Source organism: Canis lupus, chromosome 3 (assembly GCF_003254725.2).
Source record: "Canis lupus dingo isolate Sandy chromosome 3, ASM325472v2, whole genome shotgun sequence".
Classification (NCBI taxonomy): domain Eukaryota; kingdom Metazoa; phylum Chordata; class Mammalia; order Carnivora; family Canidae; genus Canis; species Canis lupus.
The window spans coordinates 14,494,548-14,510,561 of NC_064245.1; the positions used below are offsets into that span (position 1 = coordinate 14,494,548).

At 36.7% G+C, this 16,014-nt stretch overlaps 1 protein-coding gene across 17 annotated transcripts in view; it reads left to right on the forward strand.

Annotated features, from left to right (window-relative positions):
• The window catches only part of MCTP1 (multiple C2 and transmembrane domain containing 1), a 528,482-nt gene that overhangs the window by 355,472 nt on the left and 156,996 nt on the right, over window positions 1-16,014 (forward strand). For 16 of the 17 annotated variants that reach the window (XM_049108211.1, XM_049108223.1, XM_049108215.1 and 13 more), the window contains 4 exons: window positions 11,995-12,097; window positions 13,913-14,015; window positions 14,347-14,448; window positions 14,830-14,904. In XM_049108211.1, the coding sequence (XP_048964168.1) occupies window positions 11,995-12,097; window positions 13,913-14,015; window positions 14,347-14,448; window positions 14,830-14,904 (383 nt within the window). The remainder of the gene's footprint in view (window positions 1-11,994; window positions 12,098-13,912; window positions 14,016-14,346; window positions 14,449-14,829; window positions 14,905-16,014) is intronic. The other variant, XM_049108212.1, reaches the window with a different exon arrangement.

The window sequence follows — 16,014 nt, forward strand, 5'->3', positions numbered from 1 at the left end:
CCTAAGTTTTACACAATTGGAAATTTCCCAAGCAAAGTATGCTTCATTTCCATTATATAAACCAATGATGTCCATTTTTGCTTTTTAACAATTAAGCTAATAGATTATTAAGCAGATAGTATAGCTTGAAAAGAAATTTCATCCGGTTTTTAATGCATCAAAAATACCCAACACCTGATGTATTCTTATCATTGTAACATGCCTAGTTTAGAAAACAACATTCCACCCATAACATGTTTAATATCTTAACACTATATAAATACCTTCCTTAAGAATGAGACTAAACAAATGAAAGAAAGCAAATCATGGCTCTCCGTCCCCCCCCCCTTTTTTTTTGGTCTTCATTCTTTAAGTCAACACGGTTCACATAGAAATAAAAGTTACTTCCTTTTCGTGCTTGCATCTTTGCAAAACTAAATCATATTCTAATTTGAGAAATGTGAAGGTGTTTTTTCTAAGATGCAACAGTCGATATTAAATATTTGTGAAAATAGGAATGAAAATGATCATTTAACTCAAGGGCTCATGAGGCTGAGTCTGAACTAGTGTTTTATATGGAACGACAGAAGTCATGTGTGATTCATATGCAGGTCACGTGGCTAGAAGAGACTACTCTGGAAGAATAGGTGGGATGACAAAAGAGATTAATAATGGGTTTGATGTGTGCTGGAGGTGAAGGACTATGGGTTGAGAAAGTGGTGGTCCCACTGTCAATGGGAAATGGGGGGAAGAGAAATGCTATAAAGTAATTAATAGAGTTCTTAGGAAGTCAGATTATAAAATGATCTTTTGAGTAAAGAAATAGAGAATTGCTGATCTGGCTTGGAGGGCTAGGTCCACGATTCTACTCAGTGCTTAAAGAAATGCTTTCAGATCCTAGAATTGTTTAAAAGTAAACTCTTCCTTATTTTTTGTCAAGATATAGTTGTGTAAATTTCCTAGAATGATGGAAGAGGGAACTGGTACAAACAGAGCATCTGGATTTAACCAGACTTTAAAAAAAAAAATCTTAGCACAGGAATATTTGGGTTATATGACAGTATAGTTAGGTGCATAAGTGACTGGATGGCCAAGCCCCAAGAGTGATGTAAAGGATTGACATCGATGGAAATGCCAAGTGGAGGAATACTGGGTTCTGTCCTTGGTCTAGCCTGTTCCATCTACTTACTAGTAACTTTGAGGAGATAACTGATGGCTTCCTTATCAAATTTGCTTTTATAGGGATAGTTAACTATCCATATGTGCATATATTACATCTATGTGTATACTACATGTACATATTATATATTTACATTTTAAAATATTTATATAGCATTACATTACTTATACATTATATATATATACACATACACACACGTATATATCTCCATATCCACATATGTGTATAGTAGATGTAATTCAGATTGAAATAATAGGGTTAGTTTGACAAGGTGGACATTAAAGAGTATACATAAAAAGCCTTACCAAGATACAAAGTGTAATGTGTAATGTCCTGCTTTAAGTATAGGAAATATAGAAAAAAGTTTAGGGTTTGAATTGAGTTTAAACTTTGTGAGAGTGAATTATACACCTATCAGTTTTGTTACATTGTTTCACAGCATACAGATTACAGATTGGTTACATTGAATAAAAGGGAAATATTGAGAATGTTACTCACCTCTGGACTCAGTACTGGAAGCTGTTCTTTAAACAAGGACATTGAAAAACAAGTAAAATTCTCAATTGGAATATCTGATGTTCTAAAATCAAGTCAATTGAGAACAGTTCAAGGAAAATGATAATAATAGTAATAATAATAGTGGCAACTAACATTTACTGAGAGCTCATCACATGTCAAACACTACCCTGAGCTTGGAACAAGGATTATCGCAATCTCACAACAACCTAGTTACCATGGTCATCCCCACTTTTTTCCTTTAAAGATTTTATTGATTTATTCATGAGAGACAGAGAGAGAGGCAGAGACATAGGCAGAGGGAGAAGCAGGCTCCCTCTGGGAAGCCTGATGAGGGACTCGATCCCAGGACCTCAGGATCACAACCTGAGCCAAAGGCAGATACTCAACCATTGAGCCACCTAGGTGCCCCAATCCCCACTTCACAAGTGAGAAAACTGAGATGTGGAGAGGTTAATTAATCAACAGCCCACATTAGCATGTTGAAAAGACATTGTGAGAACTACCTACACTACTGTTGGCAGTCAGCAGCAGCAAAATGGACTCCACAGGCTCTCAGGTAACTAAACACTGATATCAAACCATAAGTAAGTACACCTAGCGGGTGCGTCCAAATTCACACCTGCAACCCTAGCTGCAAGAGAGTCTAAAAATGTCACTCTGGCCTTTGCAGCCTCTCTCAATCAGGAAGAGACACCAGGAGTTAGAGTACAGGCTCAGCAAGGCATTCACATTATCTAGCACAGGAGGACAGGTAACGAACATTAATCAGATACACTAAGTGACAGATGCTGTGTCCTCACTTCGCACTCATTAATTCGTTTAAAGGTAAAAATCACTACAGAGGGCAAATCATAAAATAGGTGAAAGTTACAGGGACGTAATTTTGTGTGCAGTGTAAAGAAGCACTTCCCGGGGATCCCTGGGTGGCTCAGCGGTGTAGCGCCTGCCTTCGGCCCAGGGGTGATCCTGGAGTCCTGGGATTGAATCCCACATCGGGCTCCCGGTGCATGGAGCCTGCTTCTCTCTCTGCTTCTCTCTCTCTTCTCTCTCTGCCTCTGTGTGTGTGTGTGTGTCTTTCATGAATAAATAAATAAAAGTCTTGAAAAAAAAGAAGCACTTCCCAAAAATTGTAATTGCCAAAAAATTATTATCAGAATAGACCTGTGGAGATGGTGACTTCCCCACCTCTCACACTGTTAAGCCGGAGCCTGCACGACTACCCAGTGGCAGAGAGGATTCTATCTCTAAATCGGCTTTTGAACTTGGCCTCTGAGGCTTTTCTCCCAGCCCTCAGAATCAGAGATCCCACGGAAGGTACCCAGGCGAATAACAGACTCTTGAATGAGTAGATACTTTGTAGAAGAGAAATAAAAAGACAAAGATATCATTTTAAAGACAAAGGCTTGACAGATGACAATTTTCAATTTTATTACCTAAAATACATATTTTGAGAAAGTTGAATCACCTAATAGAGTACTCATTATTTTTCAGTCTAAAAAATTTTATTCTACTGCAGAGAATCCCTCCAGCTAATTAGTTCACTTATAAGGAAGTTTATCTGAAGCCTCCTGCTTTTCTGTGGGGGGTCTAATTGAATATATATTTACTGTAGGTCCTAAGGTATCTTTAAGAACTTTCAGAAAACAAAGGAGCTTATAATAAATATTTATACTTTGATATATCAAATATTAGTTGAAATAAAATCCTTAAATGTTTTTACCATAATTTATCTAAACTCTTAAAAGCTTGGACATAATTTTTCATAGCTTCTTCTCATTTTATAGATCCATAGTCTCCCTTTTCTTTCTCTTCCAGTTTCTCATCTGTCTCATTTTATGTCTTGTTCTTCTGTCATAAATTTCAAGCTTTCGTATACCAAGATGGTTCAGTTTTAGGACTCAAGAATACATCTTGTTACACACAATACTATCAATATTCTTTTGCATCTAGTTCTAGATCCCAAGGGAAATAAGTTCATATTTCCATTGTGCTTTATTCCCATTGCTCTTAATCATGGTTCTCAAAGTGTGGTTTAGAAGCTTCCAGGGATCCCCAAGACCCTTTCAAGGATCTTTTAAAGTCAAAACTATTTTCATAACAATACAAAGATGTTCTTTTCCGTTCTCACTCTCTTTCTCTCTTCAATGTACGGTGAAATTTTTCAAGGGCTATATATTTGATAGTTCTGATGTTAACATATGGATTTATGATGTCATTTTCAAATGAATGATAGGGGGATCCCTGGGTGGCTCAGCGGTTTGGCGCCTGCCTTTGGCCCAGGGCGCGATCCTGGAGTCCCGGGATCGAGTCCCGCGTCGGGCTCCCGGCATGGAGCCTGCTTCTCCCTCCTCCTGTGTCTCTGCCTCTCTCTATGTCTATCATAAATAAATAAATAAATATTTAAAAAAAACCAAATGAATGATAGTTTTATATGTTCTCATTTTTAATTTCTAAAATGGTAAACTAATTCATATAACTTATATAGACAAAAGCTTTTTGGAGTCCTCAGAAATTTTTAAGAGTTCCTAAAGACCAACATGTTTAAGAACTGTTGCTGTAGGACAATGATCCTCATTTGGAGGAGGCAGTATTGCCATCTTGAGCATTTTTAGAGCCTTGTGGGAGCATTCAGTTGCCACAGTGTTTGGGGAGCGCTATTGGAATTTGATGGGAGTGGGTTGAGGATGCTAAATATCCTACAAAGTACCGGACAACCTTAAATAGTGAAAATTGTCCTGTGTCCTACAGGATTAAATATAGACATTGAAAAAATATATATATATAGACATTGATATAGGTTTTAAATCTATTTTGTGATTATCTGAGCCTAGATTGCATTCTGAAATACATATTATTTACTCAAGTCTTGCAAATGGCTGTAATTTTACACAGTAAACACCAAAGACCTTAGGATTGCCTCCACAGCACACTTCATGATCTGGTTCCCCACTACTTTTCTGACATGTTCCTCTATTGTTCCCATTCCTCAGTGTGCCCCACTATCAGGGTCCTCTGAGCACACCGGGCCTTTGCTCTAGCTCTTGCCTCTGCATGGGATACTTTTCTCTAGATATTCATTTGATTACTTCTTCACTTCCTTCAGGTCTTTGCTCACATTTTGTCTTCTCAGTGAGGTCTACTCCAACCATACTAATTAAATTTACAAACTATGCCCCCCCCCACGTTCTTTAAACCCCTTATTCTGTGCTTTCCCCCCCTATTTTTTAACATGTATCACTCCCCAGCATACACTATAATGTACTTGTTAATTGTGTTCAATATCTAGTCTCATTTTCCTCCCTCCCCACTACAAATAGAATCCAAGAGAGCAGGGACTTTTCCTGTTTTGTTTTGTTTATGTGACCTGGCATACAGTGGGCACTCAATAAATATTTGTTGAATAAAGAAACGTATGATTTTATTATAAACGACCTTCTATTTAGTCCCCCTTATTATGGCATTAAGGCATTATATGAAATTTTGAAATCATGATTGAGTCAGTTTTATTTCAAAATAGTAAGGAGGACATAATAAAATCTCCCATATGAAAAAAGATGTATTAGGTCTAATGGGCTGAGAACCACAATCTAGGGGGTCGATTTTCCTGCCACAAGGAAACCTAATGCGTGACTTAGTGAGAAATGGGAAGCCCAGTTATTATTGCTCAGTCCCAGAATCAGACCCAGTGGGAACCTAGTGAGGAGTGTCAGTTAATGTATTTCTACCAATCAGATGTTTAAAATATGTTTAGGTCAGTTGATGAAAAAAGCAAAGGTCAAAACCCTATCTCCAGTGATAAGGGAAGGATTGGAAGATATATCCAACATACATTGCTTTTTGTTTTGGTGGACCCTGTGGAATTCCCTCATCTACGTACAACATTGTTATATGTTATGATTGAAATTCCAGTTTGTGGAAAGGACAGATGGCAATCTTGATTATAATTAAAAAAAAAAAAGATTAAAGTATAGTCATTTCAGACTGTGACACCTGAGGAAATTAAACCAAGGAGCTTAATTTGTGCAAGGTAGGCCCCAAATAAAAGGCCCCAATGGATATGAATTGCTTTCCATGCTATTGAAAGCCTTCTGTGTTTTCAGAGACAGGACAACAAAGAGGTGGTCACTGGGTACCCCCCTACACACACATTTCTATAACACATCACATCCAGCAAACTGTGCTACTTGTCAGCAGCAAAATGACCCCGGACAAAGCCCACCACTGATGGATCAGGATTAACTTTCTATTCTGGGAGCAAGAATATCATTCAGTATCTTTTGAGTGACTTTAATGCTCAAACCAGTAGTTTGCACAAACTGAAGTCGTCCACTTGCTCACATAACAGGTAACAAGCAAGCAGGGTGGTGCAGACTTTCCCACAGTTCTTTATAAACACATCAGTGTTGTGACCTCAAAGAGCAAGGGCTAAGAGTGAGAGAGAATTAGCCAGTCAGTGCATCCTATTCATTCCTCAGTGCTGTTTTGAAGACTGCCAGAAAAGATGCCCATTGGAGACAATCCTGACATCTGTTTTTACTGTTGTAGGAATGGCTTTTCACCATAAGAATTTAAGTATTAGAGTATAGGCTTTAAATTTTGTTATAGAGTTACTTTAAAGTTAAGATAGAGGGATCTCTAATTTTAATTCCCTTGGGAGATTTTTTTCCCCTATAAAAATTCATAGGGGAAAAATAGCCCCTAGTATTTAACTAGATTATGCATAAAGGCGTTAATCCTAACCTGATATTTTTAAGTATCTATCTTATAGTCACTGCATAACATATATCTAAGTTTCTATGTTATTGAGTTCCTGTCAAAGGGATAAAGAAATAAATTTAGCTAAATATTCCTTGTCATAAATTGTTCAAGTCTTCTTTTTAGGTAATTGTCCTTCTCTTCTAAAATTGTTGGCAACAGAGATGTGTAATCACCATAGATCACCAGGGTCATCTCATCCACTGAGGAGAACAGCCTTCGCCTCCTTTTCCCTTCCTGTTCTAGAGTTAGAGAATGATATGCTTCTTTCTCATTGCTCCCATTGCACCCTTCACTTACCTTTATTACAGCACTTACAGTCCTGCATTATAATTGTGTATTTACATGCCTATCATGCCCACTAAATTGTGCGTGCCTTGAGTGCTGGACTATGTCTTAATCATACTTATAATTCTGGGGTGAGAAGAGCAGGCATTCAATAAGTAATGAATGCTTCAAAAGGTATTCCTATTTCTCTCCAGAAAATTGTCAACATGGAAAATTGCAATGTTCTTAAGCAAGGCTGACTCTCTTTTAGCTGTCATGGTGGTTAATGCAATCAGCCTCACTCCTCCAATCCTCACCAGCACTGCTGCAATTTCTATCTTGTATCCAAACCCGAACCTTCATTTTTCTGCACTGCGAAAGAGAGAGATAGGCACTTTTTAGCCATAATGGTGAAAGTTAAGGGAAAGCCCGGTGGTACCCACAAGTTAGCTTTAGTCTTATGACAAGAATGGCTAAGAGGAAGATGAAAGGTTATATAATCTGTTTCCATACATTTAGGCTGTTTAAATAGCCAGAGATAATCAGAAACAAAATGCATTTCAACTCTGGATGCTGCCTTAATTCCTTGCACTGCTAGCCATACAGTATCGAGTAAAATCATCACAAGGAGCAGCTCTGCATCACTTTTTAGAGCTTTGCCGAATACAGTGTGCTTTATAGACGTCAACACTGATTCTGCAGTCAATCCCACTCCTGAGATACTCTCGGCAAGCACAGCAGCATATCACGAGGTCTAACTAGAACGATAAAAGGATGAAAGGCAGGAATAATTAAGGAGATAATTAATGGTTAGGTCCATCACTGGTATTTCTGTGATTGTTTTCAGTTGTTTAAGTGGCATATAATCAAGGCTGCAAAATTTAGGAACTGAAAAGCCAGTCATTTAAAGCATCATTTAGCAAGCCAGATAAGCACATTAACTATGTGTAGCCACTTCTTTAAAATAAAACTCTGGTGAATGCTTTTTAGTGGTAAGTTTATAGAATTTGATATTGTACGTTTACTATTATTTTGGTTGAAATCGCTGTTAATTTTTAATTACCCTTGAATCATGCAGTGGCAGAAGGATACTTTCTAAATTAGTTGAAAATAACATAGTGTGCAAAGACCTGATGTTGGCATCCATTACTGATAACTGTAAAAACATAACTTTTTAGAAGGAAAAGATGAATAGAAATTAAATATAAAATTGGCCACTTTCTCCTTACGTAAATTTTCCTCTTTGCCAGATTCTAGAAAAGCTACCCTAAGTACTGTGTTGAATGCTTCTTGTCCTTGGGGGGAAAAAAAAGACTGACTTGGCTAAGCTCAGTGACTTGTTTTCAATCAGCAAATAACAGTATCAGGCATAATAGATTGTTCACTACTGGCATCTTTAGACCCTATTGGTTCTACCTTTAAAGTATATTCAGAATCCAAGCACTTTCCATCACCTGGATTGTCATAACATCCTCCTAACTCTTCTCATTACCTCCTCCACTGGCTTCTCTCCACCTGATTCTCCAAATAGCAGCTGTCGGATAATGTCACACCTCAGCTCAAATACTTCCAAAAGTTTCTTCTAGCTCTTCCAGAGAAACCCATATCCTACAGACACCTGCCACCTTCCCCATACCTCACCCAGGACTCTTCCCCTACACCCAGTTCATTCGTTCAGTCACTCTGGTTTCTTGGAAATGCCATGCACAGCCATTTCTCAGATCTTTCCACAATCTGTTGTTCTAGGTAGCCCAGAACATCCCCTGCTTTTTTTTCATTTCCTTGTTTCCTTGCCCATATGGTACTTTCTCAGGGAGACCTCCTCTGACAGTCTTTTTAAAAACTACACATACGTATCAGCACTCCTCATTGCCCTTCCTATATTTTTCTGTAGTACTTATCACTAAAAATACCATAAAATGTGTGTGTTTGTTGTCTTTTTCCTCGATGTAAACACCACGAGATCAGGCTTATTATTATTATTGTTTTATGCACTTCTAGCACCTCAACTCGTAGAACACTGCCTGGTACACGGTAAGTAATAATTACTTGTTGAGTGAATGAATCTGTAGTGAAAACATTAGCCAGCTGTTCCCATGTGTGTGGCCTACTAACGACTAAGATATGGCACAGTTATTGGGAGAGGGCTTGCTTGCCTGGTGCCTTGTATTTAAATATATATATTTTACAGATTTTATTTATTTACTCAGACAGAGAGAGAGCACACAGGGAGGGGCAGAGTGGGGGTGAGAGAGAGAGAGAGAATCTCAAGCAGATTCCAAGCTGAGTGCTGAGCCCAATGTGGGGCTCAATCTCATGACCCTGAAATCGTGACCTGAGCCAAAATCAAGAGTAGGACACTTAACTGCCTGAGCCATCTAGGCACCCCACATGTAAATATACTTAATAAAAACTCTGTTAAATAGTAGCTTGATCTAAAGTACAAGTGTCTTTTTCTTTTTTTTAATGTAAGCACCACTACATTTGGTACAGTGTCTAATACGCTCTCTTAAAAATTACCTTGCTTAGCAGGTAATTTCAAGTTATAAGCTGGTACATATAAGAGAATATTTTTGCCAATGGTGGAATGCCACTGGAATTTAGCAAAATGACTGAGAAGTGGCTTCAGGAGGTACCCACACTGTTTTTGGTGGGTGAGGCTTTAATATCTTCATTCTAATGGAAAAGAGAGAGAGAATAAGTAACGTGGTGGTAGATGGCAGATACTGGTTTTCCCCCAGGAATGATCTTGAAATCTAATCAACTGCATGGTGAGAAAGTATGGATAACCACTGCCTTGTGGGCATAGAGTTTGATAAATGGATTCGTTACTTAACAAGATATGGAAAGTGTTAATCATTAAAAACAGGTTTTGTGTCTTTAAGACTCCCTATCTTTTGTCAGCAAATACAGATAAAGTAACAGAGAAGGTGATAATTTAAGAGACTTTCCATGTGGTTGAAAGTCTCTAACACAATTGAATGTAAATCCTGTGGGGAAAAAAAATCAAGTAAAGATTTTCATCCTCTGCTGGTAGAATTTTAAAGTAAATTTATTTTTTCAGGGCACCTGGGTGGCTCAGTCGGCTAAGTATCCAGCTCTTGATCTCAGCTCAGGTCTCGATCTCACAGTCATGAGTTTGAGCCCGTGTTGGGCTCCATCCTGAGAAATAATAACAAAATAAGATAGAGTAAAATTTTTTCCCAAAGATACTGGTCTCTGGGGTCTGTTCTTGTGTCTTGCTATTGAAGAAGTGGTACAGTTTTGACTGAATCTGTTACACATGGTGATCACTTGAGGGCAAGTAAAACCAAGCCAACTGAAATATAATAGTCATTGAAGTCAAGCAAGTGAAAATGAGGAAACAGAAATGCCCAGTAGTGCTATTTTTGTATAGTCTTTTTTTTTTTTAAACTAAATTGAGATTTACAATCTCATATATGAGAAAAGTTAAAGGAGGTCCCAGGAAGAGTATGAGCGCTCCACTTGTCTTTTAAGTGAAAGTTTCCAGCACTAATCACTTAATCTAAAGTTCTGTCCAAAGCGATGGTGGAATAGTAACTCTTTTGACACGGAATTCTATTAAATACGGCTTTAATTTTCTCCCTGATCATTACAGGTAGATATGTTTTATCTTTTCAATTCTTTTGTAAACAATGTGAGGTGGCAGTTAGTGTCTTCTTTCTATGGTATGCATATGACTCAGCACAAAATGGGGTGAAAAGACTTAATATGGGCCTTAAGAATGAGTAAGGTTTTGGAAATTGTTTGAACCCACTTTTTATGCTTGTAACTGTTGATGTGGCAAATAAAACCTATTGCACTGTGTATTAATGAACAAACTGTTCTTTTTTAAATTCTGTCTTCCATGGTGTATGTGTGTGTATGATAAAAAGAAAAAAAAAAAGGAAAAATACAGATCCTAAAGCAGAAATAAAATTTTCACCAGACCTCTAAGACTTTCCATTCTCTATTCTTTATTCAAAATTGTTTCCAAGACCAAAAATTGAAAAGCCTACCATACTACTAAACTATGCAAACATCCTGGGGTATATGAGGCCACTGAACTAACACACATATATTTACTCTTTTTCTTATTATATAACTGATAAATTAAACTAAAGGTGAGTCAAAGCTTGTACGGCTCGTTTTAAGAATTACAATATGGAAAGTAAATACACGGCTGTGTGGGAATACATGGCTTATCTGTCACTGATAGCTAATGAATTCCTTCCTATTAAAATTTAATTGAAAATCTTCAATGATATTTAAGCTTTCACAGAAGTGTAAACTACTGTGACTACAATTCACAATGCATTTAAAACAATTATTCTTTATCATTAAAGTTAATAATATGCACATTAACCTCTTATGTAGTCTAAATCAATATTGTAGTTTAAAAGATATGACCTCTGGACAGCTTTGTCTAAATATTGATTTCATTGTCATTTGTATAAGGTATCAAACAAATTACATGCTGCACTAATATCATTAATGCTGCCCCCATAGAGCCTCTGACTTTATGGGGTTCTTATAATACAGGACATGACATTACAAAATATTGAGGATATCACAAAATATAATTGCCAAATGGACAAGATTTGATTATGGCAGAACAGAGTCACTGTAAACAGATGATAACTTCCAAATTCTTTACTCTCAGTGGACAGAAAAAAATACTGCTCTTTAACATGCAGATTGGTTGTTGAGGTTAAGTTTCAAGTGGCGGAATTTTTTCCTGCCTCTGAGGGTCTAATTTACCTTCTTGTGATGCCAGAGATATTTCAGGAGGGAATCTAAAGTCACGTTAAAATGGTGTAATTCTGTAATTAGCAGTTTTCCCAAAATAAACTTGTTTAGAAATTTCTGTTATAAGTTACTAATGAGTCAGAAGTGTTGGAAAATATAGGCGTAAAAGTGAAGATGTTGAGCCTTTCAAATGATCATTATAGGGGATGAACATGCATCACATTTTCTCTCATAATAATTATTGCTATTTCTGTAAAAAAAAAGTGCAAATTGAAATACCAGCTATGTAATAGGTAAAAAAGTAATTTTTTTTACTAATAATTTTTACTAAAAGTAAAAAATTCCAATTTGCTATGAATCACAAAAATGATTAACACTCTCCAGTTACATCTAATTCTATTTTGATGTTGTGTTTAATTTTTTTAAACCATATGTTACTTTCTGTTTTTCATAACATTTTTTAGACAGGCAATGGGGCCACAATCATGATGCTGCAAAATGTGGGTGCTGTTTATACTAAAATTGTTCCCCCCAATCTCTTGTAGGTAAAAGTGACCCATTTTGTGTAGTTGAATTGAACAATGATAGGCTGCTGACACACACTGTCTACAAAAATCTCAATCCCGAGTGGAACAAAATCTTCACGTTGTAAGTAATCATTACCTCGAGCTCATTTCAAATAATGGAGCTAATAATATTTATTTTTGAGATATTCGTGTGTGTGTTTATTCTTAACTGATGAGCGACTCTGCATCTGGACTGTCTGTGCTATCAACAGTGAATATCCTAATTGTATTACCTTTCTGACAGCAAAACCTGGGGAAAGAGTATGCCATTTTTCTTTGTTTTCACAGATATTTTTTAAGCTGTGATTTTTATGATTCGACTAAGGATTTTGCTCCCATTAACTGAATTGTCATACTGCTTCTTCCTTTTATACTTTCTATTGAAATTCTCCCCAACTGCATTGACAACAGGGAGGACAAAGCTCTATTTGTTCCATTGCTCAAATCAGCAAACAATCCAGTCTCAAATTCAGAGATGCTTTAGTTTTGCTTTGTTGCATTTTAGTACAATACGAATATTAAGTATTGTCCTGGTTATCAGAACACCATTCAGGTTATTTTTCCTTTTGTTTTAAAAAGTTCATAAATCTTTTGAGCACACACTATAAAAGCTGCCAATCTGCACCATAGTATCTCCTAAATTCCGTGTGTGTGTGTGTGTGTGTGTGTGTGTGTGTGTGTTTTAAACTGGGCTTTACAAATGAACTCTGAACAAAGGAAAACTCTCCAGAGTACTTCTTAAAAGTTTTCTAACATAGTTTTATTTTTTTGTATATGAAAACTGCTAAATTCCTCATTAATTTCTTATAATGTCTCTGCTTAAGAGCCAGTAACTAATCAGATTTAATTATCTGACCAATTTATCTTTAAGGAATTCCACATTTTTATAAGAGATGAAAGCCTGGTCAGGAGACTTGTACTCCTAAGAAGGTTGTTGAGAGTGTTTTTCTCTCGAATGCGTAATTGAATGAATAGGTTTGATTATTATCAAAGCCATTAATTGATTGTGCCCTGATAAAGCCTCTTCTTACATGTGGCTGCAGTCTTTCAGTAATGAATATATTCATTTTTTTTGTTTTCTCTTAATTCATGTTTTCTTGGTAAACAGTTTGATCAAAGAATAAATGCTGTCAGCAATTGGGGTTTATTTTTCCAGAAACAAAAATGAAGAGCTCGCACGGTTGTTTATTAACATACGTTGTCTTTGGAACAGAATGGAACACTGTTTAATTTCTAAATCCTGGGGTGGTACAGTAGCTATCAATGTTACATTTTCTCCATCCTGTTTTCTGTGCCGGTTAATTTTTAGTATAAACCTACCAGAAATAAATCAATGTTTATTGATTTATTTCTGGTAAAATAAATTAATAAATTTATTTTAATAAATTAAAATAAAATAAATTTCTTCTCCTGTAAACAAAGGAGAGGTCCTACTGTCACAAAAAAAGAAAAATTTTATGAAATATACTTTGACTCTCCCTGATGTCAAATTTAGTGGAGTTTTACACGAGGTTAATAGGAAGGTAGGAATTATTGTGATAATAGTAAGAGGAGAAAGTCTCGAAAACATCAGTACCACTTACTGATGTTTATTTTTATAATAACTTACTCTGCACCCATCCAGATGGAAAATTGTATTTCATTAAAAAATTATAACTTGAAATTACGATGGTGTTCAAAGTTTCGGATAATAGAACCATCACTGTAGTCGACTAAGGTGCATTATGGGAAATTCTGTCAGAAAACCAAGCTACCTTGTATATGTGGGTATGCAAATAGCATCCAGAATAATACAGCCACCCCAAAATCAGCTGGAGCCATCTAAATTTTCAAAAGCATTTTTGTTCTTGTTCCCCACTGATGAAGTCTTTTCTTCTTACGTATATTTATTATGCAGCAACATTAAAGATATCCATTCAGTTCTTGAAGTGACAGTTTATGATGAAGATCGGGATCGAAGTGCTGACTTTCTGGGCAAAGTTGCTATACCATTGCTGTCTGTAAGTTTTATTCACCTGACACACTGCTCTGTGTTGCTTTTGCTCAAGGAAAAAAAAAAAAACCCTCAGCTCTGTATCTGTCATTTCTCAACCAAGGTCTGTAATAAGAACACTAAAAATTTTAACATACTCAATTCACGGCCATGTTGAATCCCATGATAGTTAATTTTTCCTGACAGACTTGATCCTGGTAATGAACAGGTACTTGTCAGAATTGCCACAGTTGTTTTGGGTTCTCTGTCAGTTTCAGCAGCTGGGGGTCAAAGGTCACCGAGGGAGTGTATTCAGTGGAGACCGCGAGACAGACGGCTGTCATGTCCTTTTCCCGCAGATTCAAAATGGTGAACAGAAAGCCTACGTCTTGAAAAACAAGCAGCTGACAGGGCCAACAAAGGGGGTCATCTATCTTGAAATAGATGTGATTTTTAATGCTGTAAGTCTTAACTTTGGCTTTTTTGTACTGCTAAAGAGTTCAGTTTCATGAAAGCTTTTGTTCCTGATTTGTAGAGAATTTCTGTCATTCCTCATTTTCTCTAAACCTTGATGTATCCTGGAGAATACGCTTCTGCCACTGCCTGGCACACCCACACTTTCTGTTCTAGTTGGCGGCTGCCACTGCCGCTGTGCTCTGGCCGCTGCCTGCCGGCGTAAGAAATGGAAGCACATGCATGTGCAACTGTATACATTTATATTTTATGAGCACAGCAGCCAGGACCTTGAAACTTTAGGAATTATGGCAAATTGAACTGCGTGAAAAACTTGTAAACATTTGTTAATCTATTAATCCATAACAGACACATATGTTGATGTATAGGTGAAAGCCAGCTTACGAACATTAATACCCAAAGAACAGAAGTACATTGAAGAGGAAAACAGACTCTCTAAACAGGTAAAAAAAAAAAAAAAAAAAAAAAGGCAAGGAAAGATTAATCCCTCTGGGAAGACCTGATTATATCTGTAAAACATCTAGGTAAATTCAAATAAACTTTGGAAGTACGGAGGGGGGGGAAGACTATGGAATTTTGGGTCATCTACTTAATGTGAAATGGCTCTTTCTTTTCTTCTTTCTTTCTCTCTCTTCCCTTCCTTTCCTTAAAAGATCAAACAAGGGCAATACCAAACTAATACATTGGATGGGGGTGGTCAGAATGGAAAGGGGATACTGTTGGGGCTGCGTAGGATGGATATGTATTCATGCATTAGCAAAAGAATGATCATTTTGAACATAAAATACTGTCTGATTGCCATGGAATGTGTAAATGAGAACACCAAAGGCTGAGGTTCAAATATACGTCCAGACCACCCACAGGTATGATGCAGGTGTGTGTAAAGCGAGCCCTGCGTAAAGCTCTTCCCTCTAATCCATAAGAGGGGGGCTCCATCTTTTAAGGGAAACCTTCCTGTTAATTAGATTTTGACTATGGTCTTTTAGAAGTGAACTTTTATTGGCACTTTGAGCTAAGAAAATAGAAAGTCAGCACATCTGATTTTTCTGTCACAAAGAAATTTTAAATAAGGTTTGATACCTTGTAATTAGACATAGATTTAAATTAGGCTTGATATCAAGTGAAGAAAGGATGCTAAGCTACCTCTTTAAAAAAATGTTTACTTCCAATTAACACAGCTAAAATAAAATGTTTTTGCTATGGCTATAGAGTTTACAGAACTCATTCGTGTGTGTTAAAATATTTAACAAATTTTCTGTGCTATTAGAAGACTAAAAGTACTTTTGTTTTTAATCCAATCAGTTCACCATAAACAGTGGGATCTTTGGTTGTTTAAAGACACTGTGCATGAATTACAAATGCAATACCTATCTAAACAGAGATACAGATTACATTTTTTTCACAATTATAGATAAAAGTAATAAAAGGAGCTCTAAAAGGAAGGTGATCGGGGAGGAAGGAAAGAAGGAAACAAATAGGGTGACTCTTTTCCTGAAAGAATTTCAATTTTAACAACTTGTTAAAACTGGTATGCATGTACATGCATCTATATT